Source organism: Eulemur rufifrons, chromosome 9, assembly GCF_041146395.1.
Source record: "Eulemur rufifrons isolate Redbay chromosome 9, OSU_ERuf_1, whole genome shotgun sequence".
Lineage (NCBI taxonomy): Eukaryota > Metazoa > Chordata > Mammalia > Primates > Lemuridae > Eulemur > Eulemur rufifrons.
The window spans coordinates 9,094,775-9,110,340 of NC_090991.1; the positions used below are offsets into that span (position 1 = coordinate 9,094,775).

At 47.1% G+C, this 15,566-nt stretch overlaps 3 protein-coding genes across 7 annotated transcripts in view; 2 read left to right on the forward strand and 1 right to left on the reverse strand.

Annotated features, from left to right (window-relative positions):
• The first annotated feature begins 232 nt into the window (after nucleotides 1–232).
• Nucleotides 233–1,251, forward strand: TMEM88 (transmembrane protein 88). Of its 2 annotated transcripts, none has more exons than XM_069483322.1 (2): nucleotides 233–461; nucleotides 944–1,251. In XM_069483322.1, exons 1-2 carry the CDS (start codon nucleotides 244–246, stop codon nucleotides 1,089–1,091), a joined length of 366 nt encoding a protein of 121 aa, XP_069339423.1. In that variant the 5' UTR covers nucleotides 233–243; the 3' UTR covers nucleotides 1,092–1,251. The 2 variants fall into 2 exon arrangements, with proteins under 2 accessions (XP_069339423.1, XP_069339422.1); XM_069483321.1 differs by having other exon boundaries at nucleotides 233–453; nucleotides 608–990.
• A 606-nt stretch (nucleotides 1,252–1,857) lies between these two features.
• Nucleotides 1,858–15,566, reverse strand: part of NAA38 (N-alpha-acetyltransferase 38, NatC auxiliary subunit) — a 30,394-nt gene continuing 16,685 nt past the window's right edge. The window contains exons 3-5 of one of the 3 annotated variants that reach the window (XM_069482036.1): nucleotides 13,636–13,703; nucleotides 2,190–2,373; nucleotides 1,858–2,016 (exon numbers count right to left, since the gene is read on the reverse strand). In XM_069482036.1, coding sequence (XP_069338137.1) covers nucleotides 1,904–2,016; nucleotides 2,190–2,373; nucleotides 13,636–13,689 — 351 coding nt within the window. In that variant the 5' untranslated portion in view covers nucleotides 13,690–13,703 and the 3' untranslated portion in view covers nucleotides 1,858–1,903. Of the gene's footprint in view, nucleotides 2,022–2,164; nucleotides 2,374–2,567; nucleotides 2,746–13,635; nucleotides 13,704–15,566 lie in introns of those variants that run through there. The other 2 variants (XM_069482035.1, XM_069482034.1) reach the window with 2 other exon arrangements.
• CYB5D1 (cytochrome b5 domain containing 1) lies at nucleotides 2,873–7,548 on the forward strand. 2 transcript variants are annotated; one of them, XM_069482032.1, is made up of 4 exons: nucleotides 2,873–3,452; nucleotides 3,553–3,629; nucleotides 3,761–3,979; nucleotides 4,550–7,548. In XM_069482032.1, exons 1-4 carry the CDS (start codon nucleotides 3,293–3,295, stop codon nucleotides 4,778–4,780), a joined length of 687 nt encoding a protein of 228 aa, XP_069338133.1. In that variant the 5' UTR covers nucleotides 2,873–3,292; the 3' UTR covers nucleotides 4,781–7,548. The 2 variants fall into 2 exon arrangements, with proteins under 2 accessions (XP_069338133.1, XP_069338134.1); XM_069482033.1 differs by having other exon boundaries at nucleotides 4,618–4,635.

The following is a 15,566-nucleotide window of genomic DNA, read 5'->3' on the forward strand; positions in this document are numbered from 1 at the left end:
GGGAGGAGGGCTGCAAGAGCATGATTGATGGGGAGGAGTGCGCAGACCCTGGCTAGGGGCGAGCCCCTCCCCGGAGGCGCCTGTGGAATGTCCAGAGCTCTGGCCCGCTCCTCAGGATGGGGGGTGCCTAATCCTAGAGCCGCATTCCAGGATGAAGGGGGGTGGGGAGAGGCTAGGCCGGGGGAGGGGCAGGAAAGAGGGCTATAAGGGCAGCGGCCCAGGCGGGCGGGAGCCAGGCGGGCCATGGCGGATGTCCCCGGGGCACAGCGGCCTGTTCCCAGCGGTGGCCCAGAGCCCCGGGACCCCCTGGACTGCTGGGCCTGCGCTGTGCTGGTAACGGCCCAGAATCTGCTGGTAGCTGCCTTCAATCTTCTCCTGCTGCTGCTGGTGCTGGGGACTATCTTGCTACCCGCTGTCACCATGCTGGGCTTCGGCTTCCTCTGTCATTCCCAGGTGAGCATGCCCCCGGGACGCGTGTGCAGTGTGTGTGTGTGGTGATGCTGGCGGTGGCGTCTATGGGCCAGAACTTCTCTGCCAGGGCTGTTCCCACCCGGCGCACAGTATGGCCCAAGTCCGCTTGGGCCTGATGCCTCTTCTCCTCCCACAGTTCCTGCGATCCCAGGCACCCCCTTGCACCGCGCACCTGCGGGACCCGGGCTTCACGGCCCTGCTGGTCACCGGATTCCTGCTCCTCGTGCCGCTGCTCGTGCTTGCTCTGGCCAGCTACCGCCGCCTCTGCCTGCGCCTCCGCCTGGCCGACTGCCTCGTACCCTACAGCCGAGCCCTCTATCGGCGACGGCGCGCCCCGCAGCCGCTGCAAACCCGGACCTCACCAGGGTCCCCAGCCGTTCCCACATCAGGAAAGGTCTGGGTCTGAGGAAACCTCAAGTCAAGAGCAACCGATACGGCTGCCTGCCCTCCCTTTCTGTCCAAGGACTTGAAGCCCCGGGGTTTTCTGCCCTGCCCTGCCCCCACTCCTGCCTGAGCCGGGTCCTAGCGTCCCCTTAGAGAACAGCGTCATCAGGAAGCCAATTCTGGTGAAAATCCTCACACTCCGGAAAACCCACTTTCCTCTCACTGCCCACGTCTAAGTCCTGAATATCTGGGCTGGACCTATAAGCGCGCGCGCACACACACACACACCCCCACCCCTACAGCAAATAGGATACCTGAATCTTGTGTCCTCCTTTTCTGGTGCAGCTCCTCTAGTATTTACCGAGTTAGGGGGCAGGGCTGGAGGGCAAGGGGTGCTCAAACATCAATAAAAAAAATTAATGAACTGAATTTGTGCTCTGTGAAGAGAGGGGTGGCACAAATAAGACATCACCCTCGCCCTGTGCTCAGGAGCAGGAAACAACGTGAACAGGAGCATCCTTCTGCCTCCTGGCCTTCCCTTATCGCATTAGTCCATTCTTCCTGGCCAGACCTCGGAGCTCTGTCCCTGACCCCAGTCACCTCCCCATCAATAAAGCAGAGGGGGCCCAGCCTCCGCCGCTAGCCCTGCTCCCCTTGGGGACCCAAGCCTGTTCTCTGACCTCAGCTTAGAGGAACTCAGTGTTGCCAGGCCGGGGTGGGAAACAATGGGCCTTCCGGAGCAGGATGACACCCCCTCCCGCCACAATTCTGGAGCAGCAGCGTGGGAGGAAAGATGCAGGGGCCCACCCTGGGGCCTGTTGGTCCACAGCTCAACCTTGTCTCCCATCCCCACCCCCAAACTCGAGGGAACCTTTAGCACCCCTGGATATCCAAATTGGGAGAGGAAGGTTGAGAGTGCTCCCGACATCAGATAAACCCTCTCTTCTAGGGTGGGGTGTGCTACCCCTGTCCTGGCATCCCAGCTACACAGACACAGGCCACTTCAGTCATAGGTTTAATAAAGTCTGAAAGGCATGCGCGATCGTGGTCAGAGATACGGAGGCCCCGTCAGGCTCTCCCTCTGCACCTCAATAGAAACGATGTGGTGTCCGGGTACCATGGCCAGGCCCAGCACTCGGGGCTCCCCGGCAGAGAAGGAATCTGGAAAGAAGGGTCAGAGCATCAGGGAGGTAGACCAGCCATCAATCCCGCCCCTTCTGAGCCACGAAAATAAACCCCAGAAAAGCAGGGGTGCAGTCAGGCCCTGAAGGAGAAATGCCTTGCGTGAGATTCCGCCGCATTCCCAGGCGGCTGTGCATTCCCCGGGCACTGACCCGACGGCTTGAGGAACTCCTGCGCGGAGCCCAGGATGACATTGCAGTCGCGGTCAGTGCAGAGGAAGCAGCCGACTAGTGTCCGTCCATCTGTCATGCGAATGCGCATAGTCTTGTTGAGCAGCGCTTCTAGCTGCTGCCGGGCGCGCGCAGCCGGCGAGTCCTCACGTTCCCCGTCCGAGTCCTGCGCGGGGTGGGACACGCGCTCACACCGCGCAGCCCCGGCTGCCCGCCCACCCACGGAACCACAGCTCCCGGCAGCCCGCGGGGCGCTCACACAAAGCCCAGAGGCTGCTGGGAGCTGCAGTTCCCCCCTGCCCGTCCCCCCATTTTGCTGCCCGACTGTCCCTCAATCCCATAACCTGAACCCACGCTAACCCCGGCGCTGGAGCTGCTTTGACGCCGACTGCAACAGCCATTCTCCTCTCGTAGCAGCATGGTAGGCCCAGCTCCGGCCATTTGCCTTTGGGCCTCCTCTGGGCCCTTGAACTTCCAAAGCACCTTTCAGGTCCGGTGCTCTGAGATCTCGCGATCGCTCCCGACCTCTTTCCTTTCGCGAGATCACATCTCCTCCCCCTCCTAGTGAGATCTCGCGAGCTTTTCCTACTTCTCCAGAACTGTGGCTCAGTAAAGTTTTTTACGCCGGATGTCTTATGATATCGCGAGAACTTTACCTTTATAGTTTCTCACACATTATTTAGAAACTCTGAGATTTAGCGAGAATATCTTCTTTCGTGATAGTACCCTCACCTTGTTTTTCTGCCTCGGGAGATAGTTTGTCCTATATATCCCATGTATCCCAGGCCACTGAATTAAAACGGAGTGTGTTCGTTCCCCGCCCCGAACTTCTGAGATGTAACTCTATTACTTGATACTTACATGCCAGATGCCAAATTAGACTACGTTTCCCAAGAGCACGCGCAGCCCTAGCCCTTCCACACCCGCACAGTGTTTAATTTCAGTGGCCGGAAAAAGACAATGGTTTCCATGTCAGCGGATAAACGCGCTCCCCTTAGCTGCTGGAAGAGAGGGCGGAGGTAGTAGTGAGTGTATGCAGAGGAGCGAGGAAGCTAAGGGAGCTGGTGACCGACAGAGCAAGAGCCATGCCGCGCCGGGGTCTAGTGGCTGGGCCAGACTTTGAGTATTTCCAGCGTCGCTATTTCACGCCGGCAGAGGTTGCCCAACATAACCAACCCGAAGACCTCTGGGTGTCTTACCTGGGACGCGTGTACGACCTAACGCCACTGGCAGAGGAATATAAGGGTAAGGACCACACGTTGGGCCAGGGCTGGAGTGTGTATGTGGCGGGTGCCTGGTTCTCGAGTGGTCGGCATTGGCATTGACGGTGGCTGCTCCTTCCCAGGGAACGTGCTGCTGAAACCCATCGTGGAAGTTGCAGGTCAGGACATCAGCCACTGGTTTGATCCTAAGACCAAAGGCGTGAGTTCTGCTGGAACCTGGGGTTGTGGGTAGAGGCACTGGAGAGCGGGGATGGGGAGCAAAATCGGGGGCTAGCCAGAGCCTGAAATAGTAACTGCTCCGACCCCTCGCCCCCAAACCCTGCTTTAAAGATCCGTAAGCACATAGATCCGCTGACCGGCTGCCTGACATACTGCACCCCGCGGGGCCGCTTTGTGCACGTTCCGCCTCTGCTGCCCCGTTCGGACTGGGCCAATGATTTCGGGAAGCCCTGGTGGCAGAGGTCTTCTTACGAGGTGGGGCGGCTGTCTGCCAAGACCCGGACCATCCGCATCGTTAATACGCTCACGTCGCAGGAGCAAACACTGGAGGTGAGAACCGGTGCCTGAGGGCAGGTTAGAGGGAACTGGGAATCCCAGCTATAATCTCCAGGCCATCAGTTTTGCCATTAACTGGTGGAAGCTGTATTTTCTGTCCTTTATACTGAGGCAAAGCAGACCACCTACGTCCTCAGGGTTGTGAATTCTACGAGTGTCTGGGACATAGGGGTACAAGAGATTCTTTTATAAGCCCAGGGCAGCAGTTCATGTATCTTAGCTATGGTGGTCCTTGGAAGTTCTTTTGGATAGCAGTGGGGCTCCCTTATCAGTGTACTCTATTGCAGGAATATGACGAGGGGGCAGTTGACCTGTTTGTTAGAAGTGGCTGCCATTAAGATAGGTAGGACTCTGGGGCCCATTCATTGCATGCTGGACCTTCAACTTTATTTCTGGGACTGTAAAGTGCCTGAAGTTGCTATCTGCCAAAGTAGGCACTCTGATCCTGGCTCTACCATATTGTGGGCTATTGGCCTTTGCTCTGTGTGTGTGTGTGTGTGTGTGTGTGTATGCACACACACTCCATCCAGAATTCTGTGGGTGGGGTGCTTCTGTGTTCTACAGGTGGGGATCCTGGAGTCAATGTGGGAAATCCTACACCGGTATCTCCCCTGTAATGCACATGCTGCCAGCTACACGTGGAAATATGAAGGGAAGAACCTGAACATGGATCAAACCCTAGAACAGAATGGGATCCGGGATGAGGAGGAAGAATTTGACTATCTCAATATGGATGGTTCACTCCACACACCTGCAATACTGCTGTATTTCAATGATGACCTCACAGAGCTATAGGAAAGGAGATGTATGCTCATGTATACTTAAGGCATATTTTGAGTATGGCTTTTTCTGTGCCCTGAGGAAAAGAGGTGGGGTAGGGGGTGTCTGGACCTAGACCTCCATTGGCCTCTTTGAACTTGCCTGTGGTTCCCATGCTCTTCTGATGTATAAAGGTCCTATTCCCCAGCTCTGTTACAATTTGCTCTGAGAAACTTAGGAAGAATGCTAGAAATGAATTAATTAATTTTTAGGAATGATACAAGATGAAGTATCTTGGATTAGGGAGATGTAAAAGAGGATAGTCAGAGCTCAGGCAGAGCTGTTTGATAGTAAGAGAAAGAAAAATTCTACAGGGATGAAGGGTTGAAGAACCTTTTTGGCAATGATGGATATGGGATGGCTGCAGGAAGGGAGGATTTACAAAGAGAGGAATAGGAGATGTCTATCATTGACCATATAAAACTGGCTTATCGGGCCAAGCGCGGTGGCTCACGAGGCCTGTAATCTTAGCACTCTTGGGAGGCCGAGGCGGGAGGATCACTTGAGGTCAGGAGTTAGAGACCAGCCTGAGCAAGAGTGAGACCCCATCTCTACTAAAAATAGAAAAATTAGCCAGGCATGGTGGCATACACTTGTAGTCCCAGCTACTTGGGAGGCTGAGGCAGGAGGATCGCTTGAGCCCAGGAGTTTGAGGTTGCTGTGAGCTAGGCTGATGCCATGGTACTCTAGCCCAGGTGACAAGCGAGACTCTGTCTCAATCAATCAATCAATAAATTAAAAAACTGGCTTATCTTCTACAAGAGTATTTGGCAGCTGGAACCCAAGGGAAAGAAAGTAAATAAATGGTTGTCAGGTAATTCAGGGCAGATGTTATGCTAGATGCTTTATATACCCTAAGACAGCTACCCCATAAGATGGATATCATTACCACTATTTTACAGAGAAGTCCTTTGAAACTTAGAAAAGTTTAATAGCACAAAAGCACATCAGTTAGTAATCACCAGAGGCAGGATACAAATCCAAGTCTGCCCAATTCCACAATCTACATTCTTTTCAATATAAAGGGACTATGTCGACGTCTAATCTCGTGTTAATATTTGTAACTACTGCCCTCAGACCAAGTATTTGGGGTGTGAGTTTGTTGTAGACTCCTTGCACAATGGGAAACTGTAGGTCTGTTGTGTAGTTAGCAGTTATTGTCTTTGGAAGGGAGTTAGCAGAGTTCTCCAGTGACAAAGAGAAGGCAGGGAAGGCTAAGTGTCACCTAAGCAATAGCTGTTGAGGCTACTTCCTTATTAATCCCATGGCAAAATTTGTCTTCTGACTTTTTTGAGGCAAAGAGTTGGATATTTACTGACTCCAGGAAAAACTAGAGTGGGGAGAAGGCCTGTGAATTGGGACACTTTGGTGAAGGAGCAAAAAGGAGACACTTTTTCATGTTGGGTCTTGCCACTTAGGGAAGTGGTGAGGAAGACAGGATTGACTTTGCAAGATGGTGACTCCAAAAGAGGGGGCTTGACAGGGATAATATAAAGAGAGGAGCTAAGTAAGTCAGGAAACTCTCCTGATGTCCAAAAGAGAACAACTATGGGGTCAATGGCTAGACTTGGTCCCTTTTAACCTAAGTGGGGGGTGGGAATTGAGAATAACAGGTGAACATCCTGGCAGCAGCAGGCAAAAAAGAATCAAGGAGAGTTTAGTGCATCTTCATGGCAGGGGGCACCAGGGCTCAATGCAGGGAAAGGTGGCCCCTGCGAGACGGCAGGTGGGCTGCATAGGAGTTTTCTGAGGGGCTGACTATAAGAGGCATGAACAAAGGTGAGGACATCCCTGTTGGCTTCAACAGTATCTGAATTCACTGTGAGACTGACGGCTTACATCTAGTTCCATAGAATGCAGGAGTCCATTATTATCTGAATCAATCATTCTCATCTTTAATCAACTCTACAATTATTTTATGTGTATCTTGTTTGCTCAATTAAACCCTAAGCTATTTGTGAACCAAAGCTATGGTAGCCTCTTCCTCTAGCCACAGCCTCAGCCTGTGCCTATGGGATGTGCTCATCCTGCCCAAACCTGTCCCTATTCCATAGTCTCTTACTTCAATACCTCTTGTCAGCAACATGTCCCTTTCTTCACACACCCAGCCACCATCAAGTAGGTTTTCTCCTAAATATGTCTAGAACCCATCTTCTTTTCTCCAGGTCACCATCACTTCTTGTTTAGACTGCTGTGGAAACTTCCTGACCTGTCCTCGTATTTCCACTCCTGTCTTCATATGCTGAAGTCAGAGTGATCTCTGAAAACAAACTGAAACATCTAACTCACCTGCCTCAGAGTCTTCAGTGGCTCACAGTTGCTTTTGGAATAAAGTCCTAAATTCAAAGACCTTGTATAAATCAGGCCCTGCCTACCTTGCGTATCTCCAGCAACACTCCTCTCAGTGCCCCATGCCCCAGGCACACTGGCTGGCTTTCAATTCATTAAATGTCTTCTTGCCTCAGAGCCTTCACAGGCTCTCTCTGCTTACAGCACTCTTCCACTTTCCACCTAGTTTATCTGAAATGTTTCTTCCTCAGGGAGGCCTTCTATGATTTCTTGGTGTAGGTTAAGACTGTTAAATCTTCTCTTAGCACCAAGCATTTTTCAGAGTTCTTATTACAATTGTGAAATGGATTTAATTGCCTGGCTGGCTGCTAGACTGTAAGCTCATGAGGGCAGAGATCTTGTCCATTTTGTTTACTGCTGTATTCCTGGGGCAGGGCACACAGTTGTTGCTCAATAAATTTTGATTGAATGAACTCAAATGTTTAGTGAATTTGTCTTGTCTGTAATAACTAGTGGGTGGGACGTCATGTCCTGGAAGGCAAGGCAGGACCAAGAAATAGGATGTCTGGTTCCTGTGCTGTAGCCTCTATCCATAGGTTTCTTTTTCCTTGCTTCTAATAGATCCAAGACAAAAAATTACTCCATAGAGGTTCTTGTCACCAGATTTTTGGGGGAGCAATCCGTCATTTCCCCATACGGCCACCAGGTGGCCATAATCACCTATGGAGTCAGGAAGAGGAGGCTGGAGGAGGTTAAGCCCTTCCAAATTCCAAAGTTAGGATTGAAGGTGGCCCTTTGAGATTTATAGGAGGGAGGGTAGGATCAGAAAAAAAGGAAAAACCACATGGCCACCATTCTATTAACATTACGTTTATTCCTGCTTTTAATTTTTTCCACAAGCACATGCCAGGAAAGGAGTGCAGTTTGAGAAGTAACTCATGGGATAGGACAAAAAGGGGTCCTGAGTATACATGTGGGTGTGTATGGGGCGAGGTACAGAGCTGAGGAAGGAAAAAAGACATTATAAATTTTTGAGATAATAGAATACATTCTTTTATTACTACGTATTGACTTTTTTTTGTATAAAGCTTTCCACTAGGCACTGCCTTGTTCTCTAAATATATAAGAGTGGGTATTTGCATGAGGAATATGTAAATAAATAATGCCTCAACCTAACACCTAGAAAGTAAATAGAACATGACTCTTGGGTCCAAGTCCCCTTATAGTGCCCTGTTTTGTGTTGGAGGGTGATGGGGTGGAGGATGGAGTGTTGAAAGGAAGGCTGCCTGTCCTCAGTAAACCACAGCAGCCTTGAAGGACTCAATTGGCAAATATTTCCCACAAGCCAAGGTCCTTACATGCACACATCACTGGGGCAAGGTTCCTGGAAGGAAGGTTGCTTGCTCATTGGGATAAAACATGCACACATGAAAGGTAAATAAAAATATATATGATAAAGGACTAAATTATGGTATAGAAAAAGTTTCTAACCTCATGGCAAGTCACAGGTGGATGATTAACCTGGACATCCTGAAACTGTTTCTAAATACTGTGTGTCAATGTATATCATTTTAGAGAAAGGTGCTATAATTTCTATCAGACTCTCAAAACAGCCCACCCCCCTGCCCCTGAAATAGGATACACACACAGATAATAATTTAAAGAACCTCAAAAGTAAAATATCAGTGTGGTCCCAGGATTCCTGGCACCTTTCTCAATGGTCTGCCTCAATCTGTGTTACACCTGCGGTGTTCCCATGGCAAAAATTCCTAAAGCTTTAACTCTGGGGGCTAAGTTTATGACTAGTCTGAAGTGTTTTACTACTGTACCAAGTTTTTTTTTTTAATTTTAATTTCAAAGTATTACAGGGATACAAACGCTTTGCTTACATAAATTGCCTTTGCACTGCCCAATAAGCATGCCCATCTCCCAGACAGCCATGCCGCATCTGTTAAGTGTGGATTTACCCATTCCCTCCTTCCCCCCTCCCACCTGCCCAACACCCTATGAATGTTACTTCCCATATGTGCACATTAGTGTTAATCAATTAGTACCAATTTAATGGTGAGTACATGTGGTGTTTGTTTTTCCATTCGTGTATACTTCACTTAAAAGAATGGGCTGCAGCTCCATCCAGGATAATATAATAGGTAGTTCATCATTTTTCTTATGGCTGAATAGAACTCCATGGTATACATATATTGCATTTTGTTAATCCACTCATGTATTCATAGGCACTTGGGTTGTTTCCACATCTTTGTGATTGTGAATTGTGCTGCTAGTAAACATTTGAGTGCAGACGTCTTTTTTATAAAATGTCTTTTTTTTCTTTTGGGTAGATACCAGTAGTGGGATTGCTGGATCAAATGGTTCTACTTTTAGTTCTTTGAGGTATCTCCATACTACTTTCCATAGAGGTTGTACTAGTTTGCAGTCCCTAAACTAAGTTTTGATCTGGCTGTGCACTGGAAATGAGTGAGGGGATCCATCATTTGGGCTTGGCACTATAACACCCAATCTGACATCAGGATAAGGTTAATGCATCTTAGCACCCCAGCTGAGTTTAGGAGACCACATGGATGTGTTGATATTGGGAGAATAGTCACTTTATGATGGATCAGTAGAAGCACATGGTTTAGTTGTAAGAAAGCACAAAGAATTTGAAACCGGAATGATCTTTCTCCTGGAGGTCAAAAGTTAGGGATTCAAAATACAAATAGATATACAGCCCAAGTACTAGGTATGCTAGGCACACAGGAAGTACTAAAAACAAGAAAAGGTGGTGAATGAATAAGTCAAGTGAGACCATTAAAGTGAGGACAGGGATAAAGAAGGTTGATATGAGGAACAAGATGGTAGGAAAACTGCTAGAATTAAGTCTTTCCCTTACTGGAAGCAACTCAGCTACTGCCCTTTGGGAGCTTAGTGGGCACTTGGGCATCCAGCTTCAATCATCTGACTAAATCATCTCTGTATTCCCAATAGCCATATAATGCCTGGCATACATTGGCAATAAATGTTTGTTTCAGGAATGAGCGTGTAACCCTCACTATTTGAAATCTGTGTAAACTCAAGAGCCAAGTAGATTTAGATAATGTGGTGTCCCTTGCTAGCTGATCACTGTCACTATTTGAAGAGATCTGGACAGTGAGTGATATTTGTGCTGACCAATTCTTTCAATCCTATCCCACAGAGTAATAAGGAAGATAAAATATATATATATATGTGTGTAAAATTACTCTTAATGATCAGCCTAGAGGGGTAGATACTATCCCATCATAGTGTATCAGTTGATAATTTATTTGGCTGCATGTAACAGAAACCTGGTTGTTGGAGCTTAACTACAAAGGGTCAATTTTATTCACATAATAAGAGGTCTGGAGTTAGTGGAATAGTGACTCCACTAGACCATCAATGTCTCAGGTGTTTCTTGCTTCTCCATTTTTGTCCTCATGATTATCAACTTTTTAGCTGCTCTACTTCTAGCCTGTATTCCAGGCAGGAAAGAGGAAAAGAGGATGGAAGAAAGGGCAGTATATATATCAAGACAGCAAAAATTTTCCCAGACATCCTTATCCCACCTTTGACTACATCTCATTGATAGGAAATACATCACATGATGACCCTTAGCTACAAAGGAGTTTGAGACAGTGATTATTCTATATTGACATCCAAAACAAAAGCAGGGTCTACTACCATGGAAGTAGAGAATGGAAACTGGGTAGAAACTAACAACAAACAGTGTGAAGAGTGCTATTCATCCATTCAGTAACAAAAAAACCTTATTAAACACTTTGTGAAATTCATTAAAAAAGTTATTAAGCACTTTGTGCAAGGTAACTGTTCTAGGTACTGGGGATACAGAAGTGAATGAGACAAAGGTTCTTGCCTTACTGGGGCTTACACTCTTGTGGGATAACTAATAAACAAGTAGACAAGATCACTTCGGATAGTACTAAAAATTATACTATATATACATACATATATATATGCGTATATAAATATCTACAGGGTGAGTAGCCCTCATCCAAAATGCTTGGGACCAGAGTGTTTCAGATTTTTTTGGATTTTGGAATATATGCATATACATAATGAGATATCTTGGGGATGGGACTCAAGTATAAACATGAAATTCATTTATGTTTCATATATACCTTATACACATAGGGTGAAGGTAATTTTATACAATATTTTAAATAATTTTGTGCATGAAACAAAGTTTGTGGTTTGTTCATGTGTGTGTGTGTGTATGTATCTGGGTGGGTGTTTTGGAGACAGGGTCTCTCTCTTTCACCCAGGCTGGAGTGCAGTGGCTGGAATATAGCTCTCTGCAGACTTGAACTCCTGGGCTCAAGCTGTCCTCCCACCTCAGCCTCCCTAGTAGCTAGGACTACAGGTGCATTCCACCATGTCCAGCTAAATTTTATTTGTTTGTTTGTTTGTGTGTTTATTTATTTAAGAGATAGGGTCTTGCTATTTTGTCCAGGCTGGTCTGGAACTCGTAGCCTCAAGTGATCCTCCCCCCTTGGCCTCCCAAAGTGCTGGGATTACAGGCATGAGCCACTGCACCCAGCTTAAGTACCTATGTATAGAATTTTCTACCTGTGGTGTCATGTCAGCACTCAAAAAGTTTTGGATTTCAGATTTTCAGATTAGGGATGCTCAATCTATATACATACACATATATATACATATTCATATAGTGAAAGTACTATAAAGAAAAAAACCAAATCACATGAAAAAACAATAGTTGAATGATCCAGAGGCTTGTCTGAGGAGATGATCACGATTGATCTGGATTACTTGCAGATCTGCATTTAATCCTGCCATTAATCCTCCCAACAAACTTAAGAAGTAGGTACTATTTTTATTTATGCTGAAAAAATGATATTGAAGCACAGAGGGTTAAGTAACTTGCCAAAAGTCATCCAACTAGTAAGTAGCAGAGCAGGGCTTTGAACCAAGGTAATCATAGCCCACTGACTTAATCACGGAGTTGTACCGCCTCCCTGCATGTCAAACATAGGAGGCTATTCTAGTTACTGCTTATTTTGCTAATGAATTGGCAACACGGGTAGGGTTCAGTGGAGATAGCTCATTTCTAATCCAAAAGGTGTGAACTGAGGTAGACTGCTGGGAGATGGAGGATCCACTTTTAAAGATGGCTCACTTACATGGCTGGCAACTTGATGCTGGCTATCAGTTCTTCTCCATATGAGCCTCTACACAGGGCAGTTTAGGCTTCCTCACAGCATGGTGGCTGGGTTCCAAGAATGAGCTTCCCAAGAGAACCAAGAGGAAGCTGAATCATATCATGTAACCTAGTCTCAAATCCAAGGGGAGGGAACTAGACCTCCTCACCTCTCAGTGGGAAAAGTGTCAATGTTACACTGTAAGAATAGGTGGGATGTGAGTTATTATTGTGGCTATTTTTGGAAAATGCAATCTGCCACAAATGCATCTGGGGTAAAGGAGGGATATCCAACCCAGTCTGGGCTGGGGAGGAGAGGTGGTCTTTGAAGGATTGTGTGTAGGGGAGATAGGGTGTTAATACTTGAGCTGAGCCTGTCTTGAAAACCTAAGTTGGAGTCTTGGTTCCATCATCCATTTATTCAATTCATTAAAATGATTCTGAGCATCTGTTAGGCACAGTATTGGACTCTGTGGATATAAAAATTAATAAGACACAATATCTGCCCTCAAGGAGCTTATAGCTTAGTGGGAGATTCAGAGAAGTTCGTGAGCCTCTTAACTTGTCATCCTGCTTCCATATTTACACAGCAGCCAGGGGGAGTTTTTTTTTTTTGTTTTTGTTTTTGAGTGTTACTCTGTCACCCTGGCTAGAGTACAGTGGCATCATCATAGCTCACAGGAACCTCAAACTCCTAAGCTCAAGTGATCCTCCTGCCCCAGCCTCTTGAGTAGCTGGGACTACAGGCACTGGCCACCACACCCAGCTAATTTTTCCTATTTTTAGTAGAGATGGGGTCTTGCTGTTGCTCAGGCTGGTCTCAAACTCCTGAGCTCAAGCGATCCTCCCGCCTCAGCCTCCCAGAGTGCTAGGATTACAAGCGTGAGCCACTGCGCCCGGCCCCGCCCCAGCAGGAGTTTTTAAAGTTCCCCTATTCTGGCCAGGTGCGGTAGCTCACACCTGTAATCCTAACACTCTGGGAGGCCGAGGTGGGTGGACCATTTGAGCTCAGGAGTTCGAGACCAGCCTGAGCAAGAGCGAGACCCTGTCTCTACTAAAAAAATAGAAAGAAATTATCTGGACAACTAAAAATATATATAGAAAAAATCAGCTGGGCATGGTGGCACATACCTGTAGTCCCAGCTACTTGGGAGGCTGAGACAGAAGGATTGCTTGAGCCCAGGAGTTTGAGGTCGCTGTGAGCTAGGCTGACACCACCACGGCACTCTAGCCTGGGCAACAGAGTGGGACTCTGTCTCAAAATAAATAAATAAATAAATAAATAAAGTTCCCCTATTCAAAATCTTTGAAGGCATCCTACTTCTCTTATGATGAAGTAAGAAACCCTCACCATGGTCCACGAGGTAAGATTTGGCTCTTCCAGGCTCTTCTTTGTCTCCCACATTGGCCTTCCAGTTTCTGAAACTCCCTAAGCTTCTTTCTGTCAGAGCCTTCTCACGTGCTGTTCCTTTGGATGGAACACCCCACTCTTCCCTCTTCATTTGGCCAAATCCTGCTCCTTAAAGTTGCTAAAATGTCACTTTGTAAGAGATGTCTTCCCTGATAACTCCAATTATCTCATGTCTCATATCACACCCTCTCAGGGTGCTCTGAAACATCAAAATTATAGTCTTTAGTGTAGCTTGCTGTTTAATGTCCATCTTCCTCCCTTCTTAGTCTGTAACCCCCACAAGTACAGGGACTACATCTCTTATTTGCCACTAAATACCCAGCACCTAGCCCAGTGCCCAGCCCAGAGCAGTTACTCAGTAAATATTCATAGAATGAACAAATATATAGTGATAAATGCTATGAAATAGCTAAGTACGAAATGCCTCAGGAACACACATCAGGACTACCTAACCCAGTCCAGAGGAATCAGGCTTGCTGGGGAAATATCAGCTCAGCTAAGATCTGAAGGACAAGGAGGAGTTAGCCAATTGAAGAGGAGGGGGAGGATAAGGGGATGGGTGGAGGAGAGAATGCTTCCTTCAGAGACTAAATAGCATGTGCAAACGTTAGAGATCAGAGTGTGGAAAGCTCAGGAGCAGAAGGAACTACTGCATAGTAAAGCTAAGAAGAGATGGGAGGCAGGGAGAGGGCAGGCGAAGAGAGATGTTGAGGCCAGACCAAATCACAAGAGGCTTTGTAAACCAGGTTAAGTTTTTTTTTTTTAATTGAGATACAATTCACATACCATAAAATTCACCCTTTTAAAATATACAATTCAGGGGTAAGGGTTCTATAGGGAGAATGACATGATCAGATTTTCATTTTAAAAAGGTGACTAGACTGCATGTCAAGAAAGGATGGAATGGAGGGGGGAAAGTGGAGACAGACTGATGCTATTGCAGCAGTCCAGGAGAGACATGGAGCTGGCTGGAACTAGGTTGGTGACAGTGGAGATCAGAGAAGGTGGACTGAAATTAAAGAAGAATTGCATGACTTGATAATTTTTTAGGAAGGAGTCTGAGGCAGACAGAGGAGTCAGGATGACACCCAAGTGTCTCGCTGGGGTGACAGGAAGAATGGTGAGTCTGCTGACAAAAAGGGGACTCCTGGAAGAAGAATTTGGGGAGGAAGATGATGAATTTTTAGTAGCTGTATGAAGTAACTTTGGGGCATGCAAAGCTACATGTCCAGATCTTATTGGATATATGGGACTAGATCCTGAAAGAGAGCTCTGGGCTAGTTCCAGGTGTGGGACTTATTGGCAGATAGTAACTGCAGTCAAAGTCAAGGATGATATCACCTTGAGAGTGAAGTGCGATCTAAGCAGAGGGCCTGGGAGGAACAATATATAAGGGAGGGGAGAAGGAAAAGGAGACTCAGAAGGAAGAGCCAGAGAGGTGAGAAAGACCAAGGAAAATGGTGCACAGAAGCCAAAGAGAAACTTTGAGAGAAGGGATTGGTAAACAGTATGAGATGTTGCACAGAGATCAAGTAAAATGATGACTTGAGGGTCACTTGAGGCCAGGAGTTTGGGACCAGCCTGGGCAACATAGCGAGATCCCATCTCTACAAAAAATTTTTTGAAAATTAGCCAGGCACAATGGTACCCACCTGCAGTCCCAACTACTTGAGAGGCTGAGGCAGGAGGATCACTTCAGCCCAGGAGTTCCAGTTCCAGGCTGCAGTCAACTATGATTGCACCACTGCACTCCAGCCTGGGCAACAGAGTGAGACCCTGTCTCAAAAAAAAAAAAAAAAAAAAGAAGGAGGAGGAAAAAAAAGATGATGGCTTAAGTGTCTAGGGATTTAGCAAACAGCAGGTCAATGGTG